This window comes from Euprymna scolopes, chromosome 38 (assembly GCF_053919585.1).
Source record: "Euprymna scolopes isolate OS-2025 chromosome 38, ASM5391958v1, whole genome shotgun sequence".
NCBI classification, from domain to species: domain Eukaryota; kingdom Metazoa; phylum Mollusca; class Cephalopoda; order Sepiida; family Sepiolidae; genus Euprymna; species Euprymna scolopes.
In genome coordinates, this window is record NC_136519.1 from 22079269 (window position 1) to 22105913 (window position 26645).

Here is a 26645-nt window from a genome sequence, read left to right on the forward strand (position 1 = left end):
TGTTTTATCGTTATTTCCATGGCAGGTGCTCGTCTGAACTCCAATCTTTTGTCCCCCCTCGCCAATCTTTCACGAAAAACACCCGTCTAGCTGAATCCACTGTGAAAAATTTCCCCCACTCTTTATCTATGCCTAAATCAAAACGTGGATTCCATGAACAAAGCTTCTTTCTTAGAACTGCACGCCTGTGGAACTCTGTTCCGTCTGCCTGCTTCCCACCTGACTACAACTTGGATGTGTTCAAGTCCAACGTTAACAAATTCCTAATGAACCGCCCTCTTAAGTAAACACTTCATTAAATCTCCACACCAACATACTGTACTTGCAATAACCCTTATCCCTGAGTGGCTTCCGGGCCTTGATAAGTGGTGATCACTGTGTAAAAAAAAAAAAAAGGTATGTTTTTATCATTATTATTGACTATTTAAGAAGTTTGTTGCTTTCAATTTAATTTTTCTTTCTTTTTTTTTTTTCAGGTCGGATAGGCACGCCACATTACATGGCCCCTGAAGTTGTAAATAGGGAACCGTATGGCAAACCAGTGGATGTGTGGGGTTGTGGCATTATGCTTTTTATTTTGCTGAGTGGTTATCCACCATTCTATGGCACCAAAGACAGACTCTTCAAAATGATCACAAAAGGTGCATTCCATGTGAGTTAATCTGCAAATTTAATGCATTTTTGACATTTTTAAATCATTTTCCAAATAAGGAGTGTACATAAAAATATTAAAGGTGTTTACAGCTGTTTTGAGTCAATGTTTATTTTAAGTCATGCATATGGAGTATTATAACAGTTGTTAAAACATCAGATCATCCCCAGAAAAGAATTTTGGTAAGTACTATGTAAATATAAACTAACAGCGATATATTGAAAAGGTTCAGTTTACACATAAAACAATGTAAAAATCATAAGAAAAGATCCATCATCCAATAATAAACTTATCACAGATTTTATATATATATATATATATATATAATAGTGATGGGATGATTCCTATATTATTCCCGATTCTGATTCTTTATTAATCTCTAAATTTTTAACTATATAGCTGTATTTTTCTAGGATTACCATAGAAACGCACATGTTAAATGTGCAAATATTTTCCTAAACGTAAAAATATACCTGTGGGGTAATACAATAGGACAACAAGAGTATGAAATGAAGACACAAAACTATATTTTGGTAGATATAGAATGGATCCTTTATTTAATAATGGAATACAGGCAAAATTTGGGGGGATAGAAGGGACTCTTTATGCCAGGGCATTTCGAAGCCTAATGCTTCTCATCAGAAGAGTAGAGAAGGTGTTAGGTAGCATGGGGAAGATGTGGCGTCTATCGTAAGGCTCATTAGGGACGAAAGATTGTCCTGTTGTATAAGCTCCAATAATTATTGTTGAGCTTGGCATTATCCGGATAAGTCTCCTTTGTGGAATTGAACTTTCTCTTTTCCTTTTACTTTAAGCTATATATATATATATATATATATATATATATATATATAATAAATGATGGGACAATTCCAATATTTTTCCTGATTTCGATACAATTAGTGATTGTGATTCAGCACTAAATTCCCAATTCCAATACAATTTCCAATTCTGATTTTTTATAAATCTCTAGATATTTAACTGTAAGAGCAGCTGCATGTGTAATTGTGAGGCAAGGGTTGCGCAATCCTCAACCGCACCTTTCCTGAATTGGTACTGTTTGAGTCCAGTGGCAAGGAGAAGCCCAGGATGACTGGAGACAATGCCGAGATAAGTGGAGAGCACATACAACACCTGGAAGTCCCAAATAGTCACCCATTTAGTTTTGACTAGGTTCAATGTTGCTTAACTTTGGTGATCCAGCGGGAACCGGTGTGTCAACGTGAGTATGCCATATGTCGGTTGTGTAAGACGACTGTTATCACGAAACAATGTTTGATTAGCCTAGGCTAGAGATTGCAACACCTGGTATCTTATGAAATATTGGTGTTTTACACATGATTTTTTAACTTTAAGGGTTATCTTATACGCCGAAATATGCGATAATTTTGATGTCATCTGTTTATAGTCACTATCAATCAATTGAAACTTAAAAAAAATATTCTATCCTAAAAGTTTTTGGTTTTTAAGCTACAAAACCTTAGTAGTATTAAGATTATAGAAAGCTCATTTTTTTTTTTTTTTTTTTTTTTTTAAACTTTGTTATCAGAGATTAAACTGAAGCTCTCTACTTTGAACATTTTGTTCAGTTGACTTTGAAATAATTATTGATCAAGACTTTGCTTCACAGGGGATCAAAATCGGTTTTTAAATGACTCAAATGAGGTTAGTGTTTATTTCTGTTTTCAAGCGTTTTTTTTTTACTACTCAGTATATTGATCGTTTTGTTGATCAGAAAGCTGACCTTAAAACTTCAAAGATAGATGACTATTTACATCAAACAATTAAACTTTTTGCAAATATATATATATATATATATATATATATATATATATATAATGTTTTCTTTTTGTTCTTTTGTTTTTTCAATTAGTTTTCACCTTTTATTTATACCAATCCTTCAACTTATGAAGCTTAATGTAACTACAAAACATATAATAAATAAATAATAAATGGTGAGTTTAGGTCAGAATATATTTATTGATTGATACAATTAAATGAATGATTTTGCATTAAGACAACCAAAACAGCAAAACTGAAGCTACCTGCCAAGACACTATATATACAAATGTAGGCAAATTTGGGCATATTTTATTGATTTGAAAAAAAAAAAACAGGTTCTTTATTTTTATTAATTGTCATAAAATTTTAACCATAGAATAGTATTATAATCTTCCGAAAAGCCTGCAAATTTTCAAGTACTTTCACCCCACATAACCAAAGATACGAGCATTTCAATATTCAATTTGGTTACGAGTATATATATATATCCAAATATTTCTCATATGTCACATCTCCCCTCTTTTGGAAACAGGGTTCGATTATGAATATCTTCAGTATCAAATAATACTTATACTCTGCAAAATTTACTTTATGTATGAAAACCAAAGAGTAGAGATATAACATATAAGAACTATTTGAAATCAAGTATCTCCTTGCTGTTATTTCAGATCATTTGAAACCATAGCAGCAAGTTTTAATCTCTACTTTATCAAGGCCAGAGGTTTTGAGGAAATATCAGATATTTTGTAATTCATATGCAAAACTAGGAAAACAAATGACTATGATTGAAACATTTTATGGCTGTAAAAAAGTGCCAAAAATAAACTCTGGATGATGTCCTTAATGTGCGACCTTAAGGGCAAATGTCACATAGCCCACTACACAATTCAGGTCATTACCTTTCCAACGAGCCTTCATTTATTAAATTCTGATCAATAGTCGCTGAGACTTGGAACTTATAAAATTGCCAAAAAAAGATGATATATATATATATATTAGTGGCCTGGCAAGGCTACAAGGGAGACAGAGCAAATTTCATTCCAAAGCAGCAAAACTGAAGCTGGTCTGCCAGGACACTATATATACAAATGTAGGTAAATTTGGGCATAATTTATTGGTTTGAAAATATAGGTCCCTTTTTACCAATTGTCATTTTAACAATAGAATAGTACTATAATCTTTAAAAGCCTGAAAATTTTCATCCCATAAAACCAAATATATGAGCATTTCAATATTCAATTTGGCTACTAGTGTGTGTGTGTATATATATATATATATATATATATATATATATATATATATATATATATATATATATATATGAGAGAGAGAGAGAGATACCAGTCTGCATCTGTCACAGTTTGTGTGAGCCATGGCATTGTTTGATTATTAATATATATATATATATATATATATATATATATATATATATATATTAATCAAAATCGATGCTAAAAGATTGTTTTTTTTCAGTGAATAGAACAATATGAATCAAATATTAACTAACTCTGGTCATCCTCAGTAAGTTATAGGCATTTTTTTCTTCAGCGTTGAACGGTGACAATGCATGCTAGTGATGACTCCTGGTTTCAAATGGAGACGTGTATGTGGGCAAATTTAGTTTCATTAAAAATAACCCTTTTATTAACATTATTTAGGTTGGTGCAAAAATAATGTTGTTTTTATATATATATATATATATATATATATATATATAGTTAAACATTATTTTTGCACCAACCTAATACTTTAAATTTTAAACAATTTTCTACCTTTAGTTTTGAGACTAAAAAATCCACTCATAAATATTAATGTATCCTCGTGGGACTAAAAAAAAATACTTCAGCCTTTTCTCCTGAAGCATCTCAATGTTAACCTTTAATTTAATATCTTGAATAAGTAAAATTTTTTTGTGAATCGTTTGACTTCAAGCAATTTCCATTTATTTACTGTATTTACGATCTTGGTACCATAGAAGATTCAATTTTGTTTTATGCTTAACTGGAAACTTTCATTTCCTCCATCAAAATGCCTTACTGTTAGGGAAGCATATATATATATATATATATATATATATATATATATATATATATATATACACACACATATATATTGATGATTTCTTTTAGAAAAAGAAATCCAGCAGAGTGCTCAATTAAAAGGAAAATCTGAAATATAAGAGCGTATTTATATTTTGTATTTTGTGTACAGAAAGTTTTTAGATGAGACAAGTCATTGGAAACCGACGGTACCAATGACTTGTCTCATGTAACAACTTTCTGTATACAAAATATATATATATATAATTATTACTATAAGAATTTTTAAATACCTACAGACACTAGTATTTCATCCTTTTCAGGAATCATCAGTGCAGCATGTCATGGTTACCACCAGTTGGGAGATTCGAACCTGGCCACAAAGCCATCTCTAATTTCATTAGAACAAACCCATACGGCCAACTTTAACCACGAGAAATATCATTGAAATTTAAACATTTATTTTTAAATGTCGTAACATCCGGCCATAGTGATTTAATGATTATAACACCATGATCTTCGCATGCGAGCTTAAGTGACCGATTTTCATTTCAACTGTAAAGTGCTCAACAATAAGAACCGAGTTCTTAAAGGAGCTGACATATATATATATATATATATATATATATATATATATATATATATATATATATTTTTTTTTTCTTTTAGAGGACTGGTTTCCTCTGTGGGAAGCAATCATTTATTAAGTCACCTGATGAGGACCATTTGTCCGAAACATTAGGATGTCCAATGTCGCAACAATGTAAATTTGTTTATATTAATACAAATATATCTTGCTCTTTTATTGAGCACTCTTAATAACCTCATTAAATTCATTAGCTATCACTCTTGAATACCTTTAGCATGGTCTCTCTCTCTCTCTCTCTCTCTCTCTCTATATATATATATATATATATATATATATATATATATATATATATATATAATGTTTTTATTTTTTTATTACCGTTTTATCTGTTTGGTTACATATGTTTCGGATGTTGGACCATGTTTACGATCCAACAGCCTCGTCAGACCTTACAGGTGTAAACATGGTCCAACATCCGAAACATATGTAACCAAACAGATAAAACGGTAATAAAAAATAAAAAAATAAAAATACATATTTGCTCTGCAATAGTATTGAGCACTCTCTTCAGGTTTTTACTAATTACCAGTTTTACTATATATATATATATATATATATGAGAATAAGGAATAATGGAAATAATATTCTGACGAAATATAGAAATAAAAAGGAACAAACCGAGTTATGTGTTCACCAACATTTCACCTTTATTTCGAGACTTCCTCTGGATGATATATATATATATAGTAAAAAAAATAAAACACATATTATATATAATAAAAAAAACACATATTATATATAATAAAAAAAATAAAACACATATTTGCTCTGCAATAGTATTGAGCACTCTCTTCAGGTTTTTACTAATTGCCAGTTTACTAATATATATATATATATATATATATATATATATATATATATATATATATATATATGAGAATAAGGAATAATGGAAATAATACTATGACGAAATATAGAAATAAAAAGGAACAAACCGAGTTATGTGTTCATCAACATTTCATCTTTATTTCGAGACTTCCTCTGGATGATATATACGCACACAGAGAGGATGTGTCTTAAAAATGTACTCACACTTTAATTGTTATCAGCGTTGTCTAGACAATAATGCTCATCAATTTGAACATTTGCAGACATAATTCTTCAGTTACATTTGTCTTCTGTATTCGAAGCTATTCCATTCCATTTCATTCTATGTTCATAAATAAAGGTTTTATCTTTAAGCTAAAAAAAAAAGAAAAACATTGTCAAAAAACATTCTCATAAAAATTGTGGTTTCTGTCATCAAGAAACGTGAATAAAGATAAGGTGAGAGAAAGAGGGTGAGCAGAAAAAGACTAATTTTAGATTTTCATTTTATTTTTTTTTAATTTTTAGCCTGACTTTACAAACTAACTTTTCCTCATTCAAACCGGCTAACCCATACTAAACGGGTGACTCAATGGGTCAGATTTTTTTTTTTTTTTTTTTTTTTTTCTCAAATCGCTAATTTATATATAAAGTTAGGTATGTGTATTTGTTTATATATTTCTATGTATAGGATTCACTCCTACACTAATTATCTGCGTTTCTAAATATTTTTGAGATGAGGATTGGCTATTTGTATTATTTAGATTCATCGACTACTGTTCTCATCTTGAGTGTCATTTTCACAACGAACAAGTGCTCTAACCATTCGCAGTGGTTAGAGTGCTTGGAAAATAAATTGTAAAAGTGATGTTCTCGTGAAGGTCGAAAGTTCAATTCTCAGTGTGGGCGACCGAAAAATGTAATTGCAAATTATTTAGGACCTCTATCCAGTCATGGCTGACGGAACAAGAGCATGCTACTCCCGTGAAGTAAAAAAAAGGGTTCCGTTCGAAATTCCGTCCAAATTCTTGTTTGACAGAAACATTCCCAAGTTCGACAAGATACACCTGGAGAAGGATAGAGATTACATTAATCGAAACGTTGTGGAAATTACATCAAGATGAGAACAGTAGTCCGATGAATCCAAATAATATGACTAATTATCTAATCTGTTTGTATTATTTTGATTAATCAGACTTAAGTTTTGAGACATTATGTTGAACAAAGATGGCGGCGTAGTTCAGATCAGTAATTGGCAGTAACCAAGATGGCAGCCAAGAATCAAATGCAGTTGGCAGTAACAACGATGGCGGCGTAGTTCAGATCAGTAATTGGCAGTAACCAAGATGGCGGCCAAGAATCAGATGCAGTTAGCAGTAACAAAGATGGCGGCGTAGTTCAGATCAGTAATTGGCAGTAGCCAAGATGGTGGCCAAGAATCAAATGTGGTTGGCAGTAACAAAGATAGCGGCATAGTTCAGATCAATAATTGGCAGTAGCCAAGATGGTGGCCAAGAATCAAATGTGGTTGGCAGTAACAAAGATAGCGGCATAGTTCAGATCAGTAATTGGCAGTAACAAAGATGGCGGCCAAGAATCAGATGCAGTTGACAGTAACAAAGATGGTGGCGAACTGATTGAATCCAAAATTCAACAATTTTTATACTAACTTTGAAAGGTTTTCATTGGTTGTTTAGCACAGCTGGTGGTTATAAAAATGATTGGCGAATCCATTCGTCTCATACCCCATTATATCTCACTATGATGGGGAAGGTCTCCTAGCGGCTTCGGCTGCAGGGAGACAGGGTAGTACATATATACCCCCATTAGGAGTCAAAAACATTTTACAGCCCCCCTTTTTGATATAATGGAAAAATCCTTTCGGATTCAATTTTGGTTTGACTTGAGAAAAAGAAAGAAAAATAAATAAATAAATAAAAATAAACAAATAAATGAACAAATAAAAATAAACCAATAAGATCATTTTTTTCTGGTTTTGGGGGAATGTGTCTTTATTCTCATTGGTCAAAAAGAATTATTAATATATTGGTATAATGTGTACAAAAAGAAGCCATTATTTTTTTTTTTAATCACATTGAGTTTTTTTGTTGTTGTATACATATAAAAATAAACACTTTTCAAATATATATAAACATACAAATAGAATACTTTTCAAATACATATAAACATATGCACAAAAATTCACAAGTATACATTTTTTTTAAAAAAATGTTTTTCAAAAAAAAGATACAAAAAAGAATTATTTGACAAGTAGGAAATTTACAAAGAAAAGGTTTTAACAAGTGACTTTTATTTTATTTCTTTAATAAAAACTAGAAACATTATGTTAGGTATTAGTTAGTTTATTTGGTTAGTAAGGTAGAAATGGCCGCAGTTTAACGTCGTGCCCGAGACAATTTACAAATTTTTTTTTTCGTGTGTGATTTTGACTGTTCATGCTTCTCTTTTGGGGTTTCTGAAAAGATATTTATTCATAATTGGATTCCAAAAAGTTTGGTTATAAAAATGTTTTAATTTTATTCTTTTTATAGGTTTAGTGAAAATGTCGGCTATATTATTCTCAGACGTCACATAAGTAAGAGTAATAGATTTTTTTCTTATTTCATCCCTTATAAAATGATATCTGATATCAATATGCTTCGACCTTTGATGAATCATAGAATTATTTGCTAATAAGATACTGCTCTGATTATCACAATGAATTACTATATGTTTTTTACTTAGATCTGGTTTTAAAATAGATTTTAGAGAGGTGTTCAGAAAAATTGCCTCTTGCGCGGAATGAGTAAGAGCCACATATTCTGCTTCACAAGTAGAAAGTGCAACAATTTGTTGCTTTTTAGTTTTCCAAGAGATCATAGATCCAGTCTTTGATAGTCTAAAACAATAACCTGTTATACTTTTTCTATCCTCAGTTACCCCAATCTGAATCTGAAAATCCTTCTAAATTTAGAGGATATGAAGACTTTTCTTTAAATAATAAAGAGTGTTCCTTGGTTCCTTTTAGGTAATGAAGGATTTGTTTTGCACGATTAAGGTCCTTAATTGTCGGTTTTGATAAGTTTTGAGATAGCTTTGTTACAGTGTAACATATGTCACGCCTTGTTGCAGTCATCAAGTAGATGAGGCTTCCTACAATTTCCCTGTATATTCGATTATCTATGAATTTTGTTTCGGTCCCTATATTTTTATTTATGTCCATTTCAACGGGAGTTGAACGTGGCTTGCAATCTTGCATTCCGAACTTGAGCAGAATTTTTTCAATGTATCATGATTGGTTCATAGTTATAGTTTCATTTTCACAGGTAAATTTTATACCGAGGAACCATGACAGTCGTCCAAGATCAGCCATTTTAAATTTTTTATTTAATTTATTTTTAACATCTTTTAAAGTGTTGTCACAATTTGAGGTGAGTAATATATCGTCAACCCAAAAAAAAACAACAAAATCAACAATTTATTACCTATATTTTTGGTATACATGCACGCATCTATGGGACATTGCTTGAATTCTTGTTCTATTAAATAATTATGGAGTGTTAAATTCCAATTGTGAGCACTTTGTCTTAGTCCATATAACGATTTATTCAGTTTCCACACAAATTTTTATTTTTCATTTTAAATCCCTCTGGAGGTAAATATAGATTTCACAGTCAATTGGAGCATTTAAATAAGCATTTTTTACATCCATTTGATGTTTTTTAAATTGTATTGAGCGGCAAATTGTAATAAAATTCTAATTGTCGTTAAATTTGTCGTTGGTGAAAATGTTGCAAAATATTCCACTCCAGAAATTTGTGAAAAACCTTTTGCAACAAATTTTGCTTTAAAAGTTTCACTGCCAGAAGCTGTGGGTTTTTTTTGAAAAAAAAACCAGCGTGAAGAAATTATATTTTTATCTGTTGGTTTTGCCACTATTTCGTATGTGTTATTTTCAGATAAAGCTTTCAATTCGGATATCATAGCTTGTTCCCATTCTTGATGATTTTCTGAATTAATCACCTCATTATAACTTTTCGGTGTGCTGTTCAACGAGTAACAGTAATCCACGGCGTAATCTTGTATCTTTTCAATTTGTAAGAAGTCTGGCCTTTTTCGCTCCCTTATTGGGTGTCGACGTGTCTGTTTAATATTTTCGTCAGAAGTTTTACTGTAATTGTCATCGTTAATATTTTCATTGTGATCGATTAAGATGCTAGGTAATATTTCCTGTTTTTCATCCACTGGATCACAATTTTTTAAATTTAATGTATCATTGAATTTTACACATCTAACCCCCCCCCCCTTTTTTTTATTTTAACAAATGTTTGCCAAAAAAAAAAAAAAAAAAGATACAAAAAAAGAATTATTTGACAAATTATTCTCATCTTGGGTGTTATTGGTACAACGTTTCGATCGCTGCACCCCACAATCTTCTCCGGGTCTTGAATACATGTTCCCTTTTCTCTACTAAGTAAAGGAAGGGTTAGCTGCTTTCCTTAATAGAGAAAAGGAAACATGTATTCAACACCCAAAGAAGGTCGTGGGGTGCAGCGACCGAAACGTTGTACCAATAACACCCAAGGCGAGAATGATTGTCCGATTAATCAAAATATTCATTTTAAATCCCTCTGGAGGGTAAATGTAGATTTCACAATCAATCGGAGCATTTAAATAAGCATTCATATCTCATCTCAAAAATTCAGAATTGCATTATCTAATCATTACGAATCTTGGAACACAGCTGCTAGGTGTAAGGAGCCGAAATGTAGGCAACATTTAGTTTAATTTAGTTTTTGCTATTTCATTACTGTTGTCAATATCATGTTATCAGGGGCTATATTTTACCAGTACTTGGGTGGTAGAGAGAAGTATTGGCAACAAGGGAATTGTGGATTGAATAATAAATGTTTCTCTCCGTTTTTTTTTTTTTTTTTTTTTTTTGTATTATCTGTCAGTAGATAAACTTCTCAACAACCCTAGAATCTTCTACTCAGACATGTTCATGTCAGTTTTTATCTGTTTATCCCCCCCCCGACCCCACCAAACACCACTTCTTTATGTTGCCGTTTGAATACCCTCCCCAACATCTTTACCCAAATTCCGGGGAGATGTCATTCTCTGGAAACGCTTAAATGTCAGGATACTGTAGATTTAAGAAGGAAAAATATTATTTACAACAAAAATATATTTTTACTAGTAATATGTAAATCGATTATAGACAAAGATTTAAATATCAGAAAAGCACACTTGATTAATGTGCGGGCGCACACACACACGCATATATATATATATATATATATATATATATATTATTTACTATAATAATTATTAAATACCTACAGACACTAGTGTTTCATCCTTTCGGGAATCATCAGTGCAGGGTGTCACGATTAACACTGATCAAGAGATTCGAACCCAACAACGAAGCCATCTCTGACTCCATTAGCAAGGACCAAATTCATCAGCCACCGTTAATCGCAAGAAATATTGTTGAAATTTAAACATTTATTTTTTAAATGCTTTTAACGTCTATCAGAGTGATCTAATCATATAGATCTGTACATGCAAGCTAAATTGTCCGACTTTATATCAACTGTGAAAGTGCTCAATGATAAGCAACGAATTTCTTAGAGGGGCTGACAGAATTATTTACTATAATAATTATTTAATACCTATACAACAAATAAATTACAAAAGTCTATAGTCCAAATTTCAAGATGTTGACCATCTTACCATTTATTCCTTTAAGTTGACATGCCCAATTCTTGACAGCACCTGTTTCGTAGCGCAAAATTATTCATGTAATTATTATGTCAATTGTTATATGCTCTATTGTTACATCGAGCTTCATGAATTAAAGGATTGGTAAAAATGAAAGGTGAAATATAACTGAATAAACATATTTCCACACACACACATATATGTTAGCAGGGTGACTCGATGTTGCCCAGGATTGAATGATGATCACATGAATGTTTCACACTCGCATATTTTTATTGTCATCGAAATTGTTGAAATTGCCCATTTTTCAATCAAATCTATTGTCTGCTCTAGTCGAGGACCCATCGCAATGCTCCAGGAAGAAAGCTCCACATGTCTCCCCACAGTGACTTAGTTCACAATACACTGTTGTTTACATTGCACTGTAGAGAACCTACTGTTGATTTTATACAATTATTTTTTATATATATAATGGCTTGAATTCAAGTTTGAAACACAAAAGTCAAGTATCATGTTTAATTGTGCTCAACAGAGATATTTCAAATGTGCCTCTGTCATATAAAATAACCTACTATTGATTTTATATGTCTGGCATTACTGCTTGTGCAGCGATAATGGCTTGAATTGAAGTTTAAAATGAAAAAGTCAAGTATCATGGTTTATTTGTGCTTTAAACAGAAACATTTATTTCGGACGTGCCTCTGTCATATCAAAGAATCTAGTGTTTTTGTTGGGAATCAGATGGGCATGACCCCTGGCTTTCTTCCAATAGAATTTAAATAACAATTCTCAAATTGTTTCATGATCTTAAGTTTTCGGTAATATTTACAATTTTCAATTTTCAAGTAGTTGCCTTTCCTGCCTTTAGAATATCCAAAGAATTTCTATCCCGTCCTTTTCTGCTTCTTCTTCATCTTTCTGCTGTAACAGTTTCTACTTTCGAACTGCTAGGCTTAAGAAATCCCACCTTATTTCCTGCTTCCCTTATTAAATATCAGAAGTTTAAATATAATCTCAATAGATATCTTGCCACTCAACTCCCTACTTAGAATGCCCCTGTAGGTATGGTCCCTATTTTACAGTAGCTCCTTATGTCTCAGTGGTAATGTACCTTATTTAGGGTGATTACGAGTAAAAAAAAAAAAAAGTAAAAAATTGTCAGCACACCATGTTTTATTTTAGATGCAGAATGCCTGCGTCGTTCTGTGTTGCACTAGCCAGTGTTATGCTTAAGACAGAAGAGACTTGCCAAAGCGGTTTTTCTATAGGTGGACAAATCATCTCCAACCTCTTCTACACTGATGACATCGCTCTTGTTATTGAATGCACACATAAATTTCATGTTTTTGTTAATATATTAGCAAAGAATGCAAAAGAGTTAGGATTAGAAATAAACATTTTATCGTTATTTCCATGGCAGATGCTCGTCTGAGCTCCAATCTCTGGTCCCCCCTCGCCAATCTTTTACGAAAAACACCCGTCTGGCTGAATCCACTGTCAAAAGTTTCCCCCACTCTTTATCTATGCCTAAATCAAAACGCGGATTCCATGAACAAAGCTTCTTTCTTAGAACTGCACGCCTGTGGAACTCTGTTCCGTCTGCCTGCTTCCTACCGGACTACAACTTGGATGTGTTCAAGTCCAACGTTAACAAATTCCTAATGAACCGCCCCCTCTTAAGTAAACACTTCATCAAATCTCCACACTAACGTAATGTACTTGCAATTACCCTTATCCCTGAGTGGCTTCCGGGCCTTGATAAGTGGTGATCACTGTGTAAAAAAATAAAAAAAAATGTACGTCTACAGCTAAATCACAGTTTAACCTAAACATGATTATTCACAGTAAGCCCATCAAACAGGTCACCTAATTCATTTATTTAGGTCTTAAACTGACCTTCTCTAGTGATCACGGGATGGTATTGAAACACAGAATCGGGCTGGGTTGGACGGCTTTCCAAGAACACAGCCCCATTCTAAAATAAAAAAAGAGTGCATCGATAACTGTTAAATTATTTATATCCTCCCAGTAGTTTTATATGATCTTGATTGTGTCACATGACTAAACAACTAGCCAATCGCATTGAGATGTTTCAAAATCACATAATACGCTTCATTATGGGACATCCCCTGATTGAAAAAAAATATATATATATCCACCCTCTATCAAAATCCTTAAACTTTTTCACCATGTCAAGGGATCAACCACTAGCCTATTAAAGTTATGCTTTGAGGGTAAGTTAGAGGGAAAAAGAAGCAGAGGAAAGCCGAAGAGAAGGGGAGAGAAAATATTTTTGATTGGGCATCTCCCAACAGTTGGCCGTCCATCAACCAAGTCAGCTTGGATCAGATAGAATGGCAAAAAATAAGTCATGTGTGTTTGCAATCTGCACCAAGCAGAAGATGCAACTCATGAATGCCAGAAAGCCTTCTACTCTAAGAGTTTCTTCTCTTGGATTGTGAGGCTTTGGAATTCCCTCCCTGTGTCCTGATTCCCTGACCATACTAAACTGCAGAAGTTTAAATGTAATGTGAACAGACATCTCTATGCTCAACTCCCCACAATCCCTTATTAGACCCACCATCACATGAACAAAGGCACTTTTCCAAAATGAAATTTATTCAATCATACCTAAACCATGGGATACGTCCTTTGACAGTCAATAAGCCATCATTACGTATTCACCATTATACAGACACAGACATCACATTATACGGCACAATCGCGTTGACACACCAGTTCTCGCCAGATCACCGAAGTCAAGCAATGTTGAGTCTGGCCAGTACCATATGGGTGACCATTTGGGAAGGCGAGGTGCTGTATGTACCAGGAGGTAAAATACCAGATTGAGAAACTGATGCGGTCTATCCTTCTCTCGAGGGTAGATGGGACTCTCTTAAGCCGTAGTAGGCACCCCATCTAGTGATGGCGTCACAATAAAAAATACCCTTGATAGCCCTGGCAAAGCATCAAGTATTCAGCTACCGACAAGATTTGAATTACACCACAAACTCATGTAGTGAGTTCAGTCTCCATTACGGCTGTGCTGAATGGATGAACCCATTCACCTTAAATGACTTGCAGTTACGAAAGTCAGATGATTCATCTAAAAAAGGTCACATTCTTTTCTTTCTCATCAGATTTTCTTTTTTCCTTTCATTAATTTGCAAGTTTTTTTATGTCTCTGAATTTTTTAGATGAAGATTTGTTATTCGTATTATTTGGATTCTTTGAACTATTGTTCTCATCTTAAGTGCCATTTTCACAACGTTTCAGTTGATGTAACCTCCGACCTTCAAGTGTTTCTTGTCAAACTCGGGTATTTGGGCGGAATTTCAAATTCACTTCACAGGGGTAGCATGCTCTCGTTCCATCAGCCATGACTGGATAGAGGTCCTAAGTAATTTGCAAGTGTATTTTTTGGTCGCCCACACTGAGAATTGAATCTTCAACCTTAAGGAGAATATCACTTTTGCAACTGATTTTTTCCGTGTGCCCTAACTACTTTCACTATGGGTCCTTATGGACAGTTCTAGTATGAACTTTGGGAGCTGTAAATCTATTTTATTTCTAGTTGTAAATATCACTATTTATTATTAATTATTATTAGTATATATATATATATATACATATATATATTTAAATAAGGGAGTAGTCACCAACAATGTGTATTTTTTAACATTATTTTATCATTCTGTGTCTTGGTTTTTCATTGAGAATTACGTTTGGATCATTGTAATGTTTTTAAGTCATTGAAATCGTTTACGCGTGTTTCAGACGGTCTGTGATGCGTCCTCATCAGAAATTATTTTCAAATGTGTAAAAATGGCGGATTTTCGTAGTTAGTTTGAAGTTTTTCCAAGGGGTGGAGGCTTGTAAGTGTTTATTATACATTGGTATGCTGAATTTTTATTGCTTTTTTATTTGGTTTGTCCAGGGAGATTTTGACCTCGCTGTAGTCAGTTGCTATCTCTTTCTGCTAATGTGTTTTTCTTTTCCTTTAGGGTGGGGTAGGGTGTGTGTATGTGTGTGTGTGTGTGCGTGTGTGTGCGCGTGTGTGTTTGCTTTTATTGGTTTGGGAATGTGTATATTGTTTTATGGTATTTTGAGGTTATTTGCTTCCTTAGGAAGGCGGCTGTGGTCCGAGGTCGTTACTAATGTGTATGTGTGGGGAGGGGGGACTGGCTCTTCTGAAGTAAGGGTAGGGGTGCTTTCATTCTATTTTGATATTTATTTTTTGGATTCTTGGATTTTAGTATTGTGATTTTTCGTTTTAGTCTTATATTATGTTTGTTTAGAAAGAGGGGTGTATTTAAAATAGGGGATTTTTTAATGTTTCTATTTATTTGTCTCCCCATGTGGGTATGGCCATATATATATATATATGTGTGTGTGTGTTATTGTTTACTGTATATATCTATTATTTATAATTAATGGTTTCCATATCGTGTTAAATTCTATACTAGTTTTACTTAGTAATTGATTGTCGCTCAGCATATGTGTTGCTTCTTCGAGTCGTTTTACTCTCCACCGACCTTCTCTGTCTATAATTTTTACTTCATCCCATAATGGTGGATGGTTTCATTTTTCCCGCCGGATATGGTCCGCCATACCCAACTTTTCAATCTCTCCATTTATTACGGCTTTTCTATGTTCTTCTAACCTTACTTTTAGTGAATGCTATATCTCATCTTTGGATAGTTTTCCACACTTACATGCGATCTCATACACACAGTTTTTAATCATGATTTTTTTTTTGTAGGCTGACGGAACGAGAGCATTCTACCTCAGTTAAATAAATATGTACTTGTGTGTTACTTGTTCTACTCTTTGTTCTGCTGTCAAAAATTCAACATCAATGTTCAACACTCTGCTGTCCAAACTCTCAACTTTAAAATGTGACTCCTTGCTCACAAGACTTGCATCTCCAACATCCAAATCTCAACTTCCCAGTCTCTCAAAACTCAGGCTTTTTTATTCCTAACCAGAGCATCTCATTTGCATATCATGTGACAAACTTGACAAACTCGTAGCCATATAAGCAGAACAGTAATCATTATTTTTTTCTTTCTTCTTCATTCTTTCCGGCTTCCCCAAAACAGGTGTTTACTAATTTTTAACATTGTGTTTTGGCAACATTTCAGACCATCTATTTCAAGCCAACGCACAGTCAACGCACAGTCTCATACGATAAATGGTGCACCTATTCCAAACTAAATCATTTAATCACAAAATAAAGGGATTTTTTTTCTTCATTTTTTTTTTCCAGAAAAAACAGGCTTACATTAACCCATTCAATCTGATAATAATATCGTCACTTACAAATTCATGTGGAAACCATTTCCACAGAATTTCCACGGGGGTCATGCAAGTTTTTTTTATTATTGTTATAAGACGAGTTTTGGGCCACGATTCAGCATCTTTTATTTTTTCTTTCATCTTCAGATGCATCGAAAGCAATGGGATTTAATTTCGGATGCAGCCAAGGATCTTGTCGCTAGAATGCTGGAAGTGGATCCAGATAAGAGAATCTCCATTGATGAAGCTTTGGAGCATCCATGGATTAAGGTAGGCAATCTTAACTACAAACTTTGACGGAGTCGCTTGTTATCCGCAAGTGACAGTTATCCGCACAGTTCTTATTTATGAAAAAACACAACTCACAGATAAAAAAAATTGTAGCCGTTTTTTTTTTTTTTTTGTTTCTTTCTTTTTCGTCTTTTATGCATCCCACCCCTTTTTTGTGTGTTATTATTCAGTAGAATTTGCAGAACAGGCAACATAAATTGGAAGAAATACATAAAGACATTGCTACGCCTGCTGCAAAGAAATGGGGCTAAATCTACTGTGATAGAAAATTTATCACACCCAAAAGTATCCGGTATCTTTACAAAGCCATCATTCACCCATGCAAGGAGTATTGTTACCACATTTGGCCTGATGTATCAACCATTAGTCTCTCTCTGTTGAACAGGGTTTTAAAAAAGGGGGGGGGCTCCAATCTAATAAGAGTCGTTATTCAATAATCTAAAACATGATATGAACACAATTTTTATAATCGTTGAATCTCATTTACTCAGTAGTTCCGTTAAAGAAAAAGGGTTCCTGGTAAAATTCAGTTTTAAGGGTCTCTTAAAGTTTAACAGTCCCAAACAAAATGACTGAACGCCCCGCCCCTCCTTTATACACATAAGACGGGCGGCCAAACAGAGTAAGAGATGGTTTTAAAAATACTTTTGTATTGCAACCTGGATTTTGGGTTAATGTTAGAGTTCGTGTTTCACTGTTGCAGACATGCTGAAAAAGTTCAGTAAGCAGCAAATGTGAATTTTAAATCATTTGAGACAAAAATAAAATTTTAATTTCAACTTAAAAGTTATAATTTGATCACGCTTCGTTGACCCCACGACTAATCCTAAATCCTGGTGACAATACAAAAAAAAAATAATAATAATTAAGTAAAAAAAAAAAAAAAAAATACTGGAAAAGACGTGCAAAAAAGAAAGATTAGTGTGAAAGGATCGTTAAAAGTCGATTTTATAGTCTACGGAATCCTTGACTCTCAATTTCTCAAACGTTTCTTATTTTCTTTGTCATGGTGAGTGATATTTCAAATTTCAGAATAATTGGAAATGAACTGTAAGTCAGTTTTCTTTTCAAGCAACATATTTCAAAAAGTAAAATAAAGAATAAGACTTACAGAGAATATAAGCCATATATAGTTCAAGGGACATAATTCGAAATCTTTTGTTTGATTGGTTATCTCCCTTTAAAGGAAGTTTCTGTAAAATTGTTTTTTAGTGATTTATATATATATATATATATATATATATATATATATATATATATATATATATATATATATATATATAATAAACATATTAACGTTATTGAATTATCTGAATTAAACGCGTTCTTCCAAATTTGTGGTCGTGGAGCGCATCAGTGGCCTTTTTCTCTTGTGCTAAACGGTCATAAACAACGTTTTAAGTGTAATTAAGACGGCTCCAAACTGATATAAATGATTGCACTAAAAAGAATTAAAAGAACAAATCGATTTTTTTTTAATTCGAATTATTTTATAGTTTTCATTAATCAAGTAAAAATTCAATTTAAAAATTTATTCCAGTTAATTTTAATAAATTTTAATAAAATTTTACTTAAAAAAAGATTTTTCTGTGATATATTTTCTTTTTAACATGATGACCACTTGGTGCAGGAGAGGTAGTCTCTTGATGGTGGCTTGCTGTTATGAATTCAGAATAGCGGCGCCCAGGTCAGATAATTCAATATCGCCAAAATATTTATAAAAATATTTGTTTATATTTATTTCCATAATTGTAGTAGTAGTATCGTATAGGTTAGACATCTATACTGCTATTTTTTTAGCCAGTCTGAGAAATTGTCTTCAAGATAGATGGGCTGTCGTATCGCTTACTTCTAGTCTGGTGACTGGACAGTGTAGGATCAGATGGTCTATGTCCTGAGAGGCTTCCTTGCATTTTGGGCAGATTGAGAAGTCTATTTGTTTCCACCTGTGTATGTTTACTGCAGTCCTGCAGTATTTTGTTCTGATCCGGTTTGCGACTAACCACTGCTTCCTACTATTTGGAGCAAAGCCTGGGAGGTACAAAGTTGAGTCTTCAATAATGTACCCTCTTTTGGGAGTATTTTTTTTCCATTCCTTTTTCCATGTCTCAACTGGGTCAAAAAAAATTTTATTTTTGAGTTGTAGAAGTGCTTTCAGGACTTTAGTCTGGAGGTCTCTTTTAAAATTTGTTCGATTCATAAGTCCCTGTATAATTGTGCGACTGTAATTTATATTTCTGTTTTTTACCCACTATCTCATACATTCCAACCGAGAGATCTTTTTAAGATTCTAACCGTCTTTTTAAGTGTAATTGTTTGTATTACTCTTGCAATTGGTTCACCAGGCATATTTGACAGGTAGTTTTTGAAAGTCTTTTTCATGAGGCAAGTCACTCTTAATTACTAGAATGATTGAAATCTTCCTAAGATTCCAGTTTATTTTCATGTCATACATAAGACTTTGATATTTCATTATCTTCTCCATCTCAGCTCTGTTTAACTCCGCATCATTGGAGACACTGACTTCAACTAGGGTTGCTACTTCCTCCCTCTTGCCCCATAACACCAAGTCAGATTTAACAGCTCTGTTTTCTAGGTACATAGCTGTAGGAATTGGAATTGCATAGTCTTAGCGGATTGTGTAGGACTTAATTCCAAACCTCTAGCCTCTCCCTCTAAGTCTTCACTCTAGTACGTCCCACTTTGTCGACTCAGCTCCAACCACTGTCCCATCACTGCAATGTTGCATCTCTGTGCCCGTTTTACAAGTATTTTGATGGAATGTGCTCCGATGAACTCATTTACTTGTGTCCCCACGACGTACATATCCCAGACAAACCTGCTTAGCAACAAAATCTCATCCCTTCACTGTTGAGGTCTCGAAATGCCAGAATGCTTTCTACTCTAATAGTTTCTTCCCTCGAACAGCTAGACTTTGGAATTCCCTTCCTACTTCCTGCTTCCCTGACTGCTGATATGCAGAAGTTTAAATGTAACATAAGCCAACATCTTGTTAATCTTTCCTAGGCATGGTTCCAAATAGTCGTCCTCTTACGTCCAAATGGCGATATGCCTTGTTAGGGGTGAGCATGAGTAAGAAAAAAAAATTTTTTTATTACACGGTGTAGAGAGATGTGGGCAGAACTAGAGACTGATGATTTAGCCATGTTGAAAAAAATAAATGAGAGTTTTGGGTCAGAAGATGTAGAACAGTTGAGGCAGCTGGTTCAGTTTATATAAGGGAAGGCCAAAGAACAAAAAATATGTGAGGAAATGATAAAAATAGACTTGAGAGAAATAGGAATAAGTAAAGAACTGGTCAGAGGTAGGTTAGTCTGGAAGTCAGTTTCTTAAAGCTGTCCAACACATGTCAGTATGTAAAACGAATGTTAAAGAAAATATGATGATGATGTAATGTTTGCTTGTTTGAATAAGACACAACACAAATACTAATTTGAAGGATTATTTTATTTTCTGTTAACACTGCGAACATGGTAAGATGACATGAGTATAGCAGTCGTCAAAACACGTGTGTACTGTGGACGTCGACTCAGTGAACTCTGCCTCGTTCTCGTTGAAGAGGCACCAGCATGCTCTACTTGGATGGTAGCAGCAGGCTGGTAGAGGAGGAGTCAGTAAGCAGGGTGACTAGGTGTAAGGAAGGGTTAAGGAGTGAGAATTGTTTTTTACACTGTAGGGAAGAGGAAGGTTTAATATAGTGCTGAAGAGGATGGTAGTAGTGCTTTTGGTTTTGTGGCCTAAATCTTTGGTCAGTACAGAGAGGTACCCTGCCAGTAGACGGAGTGCTCATATATATGTATATTTTTATTTAATTTTTTTTTATTTTTATTTTTTTTAATAATAAATGTATCCATTATCTTTTTTCCGTGTAACTCTCCTACTTGAAGTTCTTGTTTTTATCTTATGTTTCTGCACTTTTTCAGGTGGTAAAATGTCGGGTTTTTTATTTTTGTTGGTAGTTGTATTTTGCGTACATTTTTGCTTGTTTTCAATGTAATGTTTCAAATTATCTATTGAAACTTGTGTGTGCGTGTTTGGGTTCGTTTCTATTAGGAAATATTTCGGTGTTCGTTCGAGTACAATGTAAGGACCTGAATAGGTTGCTTCTAATGGTTTTCGAATGCAGTCTTTTCTAATCCAAACTTTATCACAGGTTTGAAGTTGATTTGGTACATATGCTTTCTTTGTTGATTTTTCTCTGTTTGAAAAGTCTGTCAGACCAAATTTTGCCATAGTTTTGCGTAGTTCTCTTGTAAAATTTTGTGTAATTGTTTCTGTATTTTCTGTACCAATCATTAGTTGTAGTAATAACATTTGTGTACCTGTGACCGCATAAAATGGGGAAAAATTAGTGCAGTTAGGCATACTTCGAATTCCCAAGAGGACTATTGGTAGAGCTGAAATCCAAGATTCTTTTTGGGCGATTATAGCTGCTTTAATAGTTCTGTGGGCTCTTTCTATAAGTCCGTTGCATTGTGGATGATAAGATGTTGTTCGTAGCCTATAGAATCCAATAATTTTTGACAATTCAAGAAATAGTTCGCTTTCAAATTGTGTGCCTCTGTCAGTTATGGCATGTAGTGGGACACCAAAGTGAGTAATTCACGTGTTAACAAAAGCTTCTGCTACAGTTTGTGCTGTAATATCTTCTTGTGCTTCTATCCATCGACTATTTGGATCTATACATGTTAAAACATACCGACATGGATTTGTATAAGGATTGTTGGCACATTTTGCTGGGGGTAATGGTCCAATTATATCAATGTGTACGGTATGGAATCTTGATGATGGTATTTCCAACGTTTGAATTGGTGATTTGGTATGTCTGTATATTTTGCTTGTTGACAAGATGTGCATGATGCACATAATTCTTTGATAGTTTTATCCATAGGTGGCCAGTAAAATCTAGCCTTAATCATTTTGATAGATGATTATATTCCAGGATGTGATGCTGAATGTAAGCTATCGAAGATTTTCGTAGTGTACATGGTACAAAAAGTCTAGGGTATGACGTTCCAAATAATGTGAATTTCTTAAAGTCTGGATAGGACTCTATTTCGGTGTCTGTTTTCTGTGCATCTGCAAGTGCTGGGAGGTCGTACATATCTATTTGTAGAGCAAATGTTGGGTGAGATAAACAATCTGCAACTATATTTTGGTCACCCTTCACATGGCCAATATCTGAGATTAATTCTCTGATAATGGCTGGTTGTCTTTGTTGCCTATCTGATTTTGAAGGTTTTAGACTGTGAAATGCACCGCATATTGGTTTATGGTCTGTCAGAAGCAATACTTCGCGACTTTCTATTATGTGACGAAAGTGTAATACAGCCAAATATGCTGCTAAAAGTTCACGGTCGAAAGTGGAATATCTCGTCTGTGTTGCTGTGAGTTTTTTCGAGAAAAACCCTATTAGTACTGGGGTTGCATCTATGACTTGATGTAAGGCAGCACCTACTGCATATTTTCTGCTGTCCGTGACCAGTTGATACTGTGTACAAGTTGATTGAGGGTGGGGTAATTTTGTTAGGTTACCCAGTATTTTTGTCATAGTAGAGAAGGCTTCTTTTTCCAAGGTATTTAAGGTGATTAAACCTTTCGGTGTTAGTCTCATTCTCTCAGATAAGGGTAAGATTAATTTCGCAAATCCTGGTATTAATTTTCTATAAAATCCTACCATACCAAGAAATCTGCGTAAGCTTTTTGCATCTTTAGGGCCTGAAAAAGATTCTATTTCTTTAACTTTATTTGCAGTTGGTGTGATTCCTTTTGAGTTGATTCTAAATCCTAGGAAGTCAAGAGATGTCACATTGAAGATGGATTTGGAAAGTGATATTTTTAGGCTGTTGTTTTCTAAGATTTGAAAAATTGTGTCGATATCTTGTTTGTGGGATTGTTCGTTGTCACTGAAGATCAATATGTCATCTATATAAATGAAAACACAGTCGATATCTCGGAAAATTTTGTCCATATATCTTTGAAACGTAGCTGCTGAGTTTTTTAGTCCAAGCGGCATGTATTCATATTGATAGAGTCCCATCGGTGAGATTACAGCAGTTTTTTTGAATATCATCGGGTGCATCTTAATCTGATGATATGCCGAAATCAAGTCAATTTTCGAAAATCGCTGTTTATCAGCGAGTTTAGCCGTAAAGGAGTTTATATTGGGGATGGGGTATCTGTCACTTTTAGTGATGCTGTTTAAGGCGCGGTAGTCTCCACAGCAGCGGTAACCTCCACTTTGTTTGGGTACCAGATGTAGTGGGCTTGACCACTCATTGTCTGAAGGGGTTATTACACCTTCGTTTATTAAACATTTAAATTCCTCTTTCGTCACCAGCCTTTCAGCAGACTGTTATCTAGATTTAGCGAAGACTGGGGAGTTACTGCCTGTGTCGATTCCGTGATAAACACCACAGTACTCACTGTTTTTGTTGGTGTGTGGAGAGATAATTTCAGGGTGTTTCTCCAGGCCTTTTCTAATGAATACAGGCAGTTCTATTCCATTTATGACCACATTTACCGGTGCTGCAGCATTTAATAGTAACTTTTTTTTGGTGTTAGTAACTGGGTCGTAAATTGTTCTGTTTTTGCAGTCTATTCTAAGGCCAAATTTATTTAAGAAGTCAAGTCCGAGGAGGGGATTGGTGACGTTTGCGATAACAAATGTCCAGGAAAATGACCTTCTCAAACTTGGTATCCCAATTTCAAGGTTAGCTTGGCCGTGGCATTCTATTTTCTCACCGTTGGCAGTGGTTAGTGATACTGGTGTTGGGTGTAATGTGACACTGCTTATCATGGCTGCTGGTATTATCGAGATACTTGCGCGTGTATCTACAATAAATTTCAATGTTTTTGTTCCTAGCCTTGCTTTGACTTGTAGTAGTGGCAAACTCAAGGGGACGGACATGGCTCACGCTACTAGTTTTCCGAGTCATTTGGTGTTGGTGTGGGTGGGCATGAGTTTGGGAGTATTTTTATGTTGTTACTTGGCCAAAAACGTGATGAGACGACAACAATTACAGAAGGCAGTAATTACTAAGAATGCAGTCAGGAGATTCAGAGTTCCTATCCGTCGCGGTTACTACCTGACGAAGGCCAGAGTAATAGTTGGCCGAAACGTCGTGAAGCAACTAATAAAAAATGAGAATAATTGTCCGCAATAAATAAAATTAATAACACGAGCCTATCTATTATTTTTGTATGTTAATTGCGATTCCAAGGCATCTTTTGTGGGATCCCTGATAGTTTTGGAAGATGATGAAAAATGAATTAAATTTTGTCTGAAACATTTTAAATAATCAGATACAATAAAACAAGATGAGATATGAGGTATGTGGCAATCCCAATATCAGCCATTGTGCTAATAAATCACCTGGATACAGTTTTAGAATTTTACCAAAATTAAATTCTTTGCAACTTTCAGAAATAAATTTTTCCATTTTGTGTTTTTTTATTTCCATTTTTTTTATTTTTAGCTATTTTTCTTTTTCTTTTTTTCTTCCTATTTATTTTTATTTTAGATTATTATTTTGTATTTTTTCCCCCTTATGATTCCTTTAAATTTAAAGATATCCCTTGTTTTGTTTTCTTATGTTTTTTTCTTTTTTAGTTCTTTCATAATTTTTCTTTGAAATTTTGTAAAATAAATTTTTTTCTCTTTAACTGATTTTTCCCCCTTTTTTTTTTCGTATCTATTTTTATTTCAGTTTATTTTGTATTTTTTCTTTTTTTTTTTTTTTTAATTTGTTTTTCCTTAATTTTAACCCTTTATGACCTGGTTGAACTAATTCGTTCAGTTGTAAAGAAATGAATATAACGACATAAATAAAGTGGGAATTGATTCAAACAAATTGATTCAAAATTGTTGATTCAAACAAATTGATTCAAAATTGTTGATTCAAACAAATTGATTCAAAATTGTTGATTCAAACAAATTGATTCAAAATTGTTGATTCAAACAAATTGATTCAAAATTGTTGATTCAAACAAATTGATTCAAAATTGTTGATTCAAACAAATTGATTCAAAATTGTTGATTCAAACAAATTGATTCAAAATTGTTGATTCAAACAAATTGATTCAAAATTGTTGATTCAAACAAATTGATTCAAAATTGTTGATTCAAACAAATTGATTCAAAATTGTTGATTCAAACAAGTTGATTAAAAATTGTTGATTCAAACAAGTTGATTAAAAATTGTTGATTCAAACAAGTTGATTAAAAATTGTTGATTCAAACAAATTGATTCAAAATTGTTGATTCAAACAAGTTGATTAAAAATTGTTGATTCAAACAAGTTGATTCAAAATTGTTGATTCAAACAAATTGATTCAAAATTGTTGATTCAAACAAGTTGATTCAAAATTGTTGATTCAAACAAGTTGATTCAAAATTGTTGATTCAAACAAGTTGATTCAAAATTGTTGATTCAAACAAGTTGATTCAAAATTGTTGATTCAAACAAGTTGATTCAAAATTGTTGATTCAAACAAGTTGATTCAAAATTGTTGATTCAAACAAGTTGATTCAAAATTGTTGATTCAAACAAGTTGATTAAAAATTGTTGATTCAAACAAGTTGATTCAAACAAGTTGATTCAAACAAGTTGATTCAAACAAGTTGATTCAAACAAGTTGATTCAAACAAGTTGCTTCAAAATTGTTGATTCAAACAAGTTGATTCAAAATTGTTGATTCAAAATTGTTGATTCAAACAAGTTGATTCAAAATTGTTGATTCAAACAAGTTGATTCAAACAATTTGCTTCAAAATTGTTGATTCAAACAAGTTGATTCAAACAAATTGATTCAAAAATTAAGTTTAATTATTGAACTTCATAATGAAATATCGTTACATTGAAAAAGTCTTAAAAATCATAGTATCATTACCCTTTAAACTAACTAAGATTAACAAATATTTTTTAATCATCTACATCATTATTCAGGTCAAGATCAAAGTGTAGTATCTGTTCTTCAGATGCTGCACTTCCATTTCTTGTTCTCTTTCTGTGGAGGAGCAGTCCTTCACGACAATTTTTTTTATTTTTGTACCTTTTCTCCGCGTTAAAAAACGACACTGGTGTCTAACTCTGTCCCGTGAGGAGGCATTGTAAATAGATACATCATAATTCATGTCATAAAAAGTTTTTTTTTTTTTTAACATGAAAGTGACCACTTATCAAGGCCCGGAGGCCACTCAGGGATAAGGGTTATTGCATGTACAGTAATCAGTGGGACTGTATCATAGTAATCGTTAGTAATGGAGATCTGATAAAGTGTCTTACTTAAGGGGGCGGTTCATCAGGAATTTGTTTATGTTGGACTTGAAGACATCCAAGTTGTAGTCAGATGGGAAACAGTCAAACGGAAGAGAGTTCCAC

At 33.4% G+C, this 26645-nt stretch overlaps 1 protein-coding gene across 24 annotated transcripts in view; it reads left to right on the top strand.

Moving 5' to 3' along the window:
- Positions 1-26645, top strand: part of LOC145263089 (peripheral plasma membrane protein CASK-like) — a 1377184-nt gene that overhangs the window by 349235 nt on the left and 1001304 nt on the right. For all 24 annotated transcript variants that reach the window (XM_080119970.1, XM_080119992.1, XM_080119972.1 and 21 more), the window contains 2 exons: positions 477-652; positions 17099-17221. In XM_080119970.1, the coding sequence (XP_079976096.1) occupies positions 477-652; positions 17099-17221 (299 nt within the window). The remainder of the gene's footprint in view (positions 1-476; positions 653-17098; positions 17222-26645) is intronic.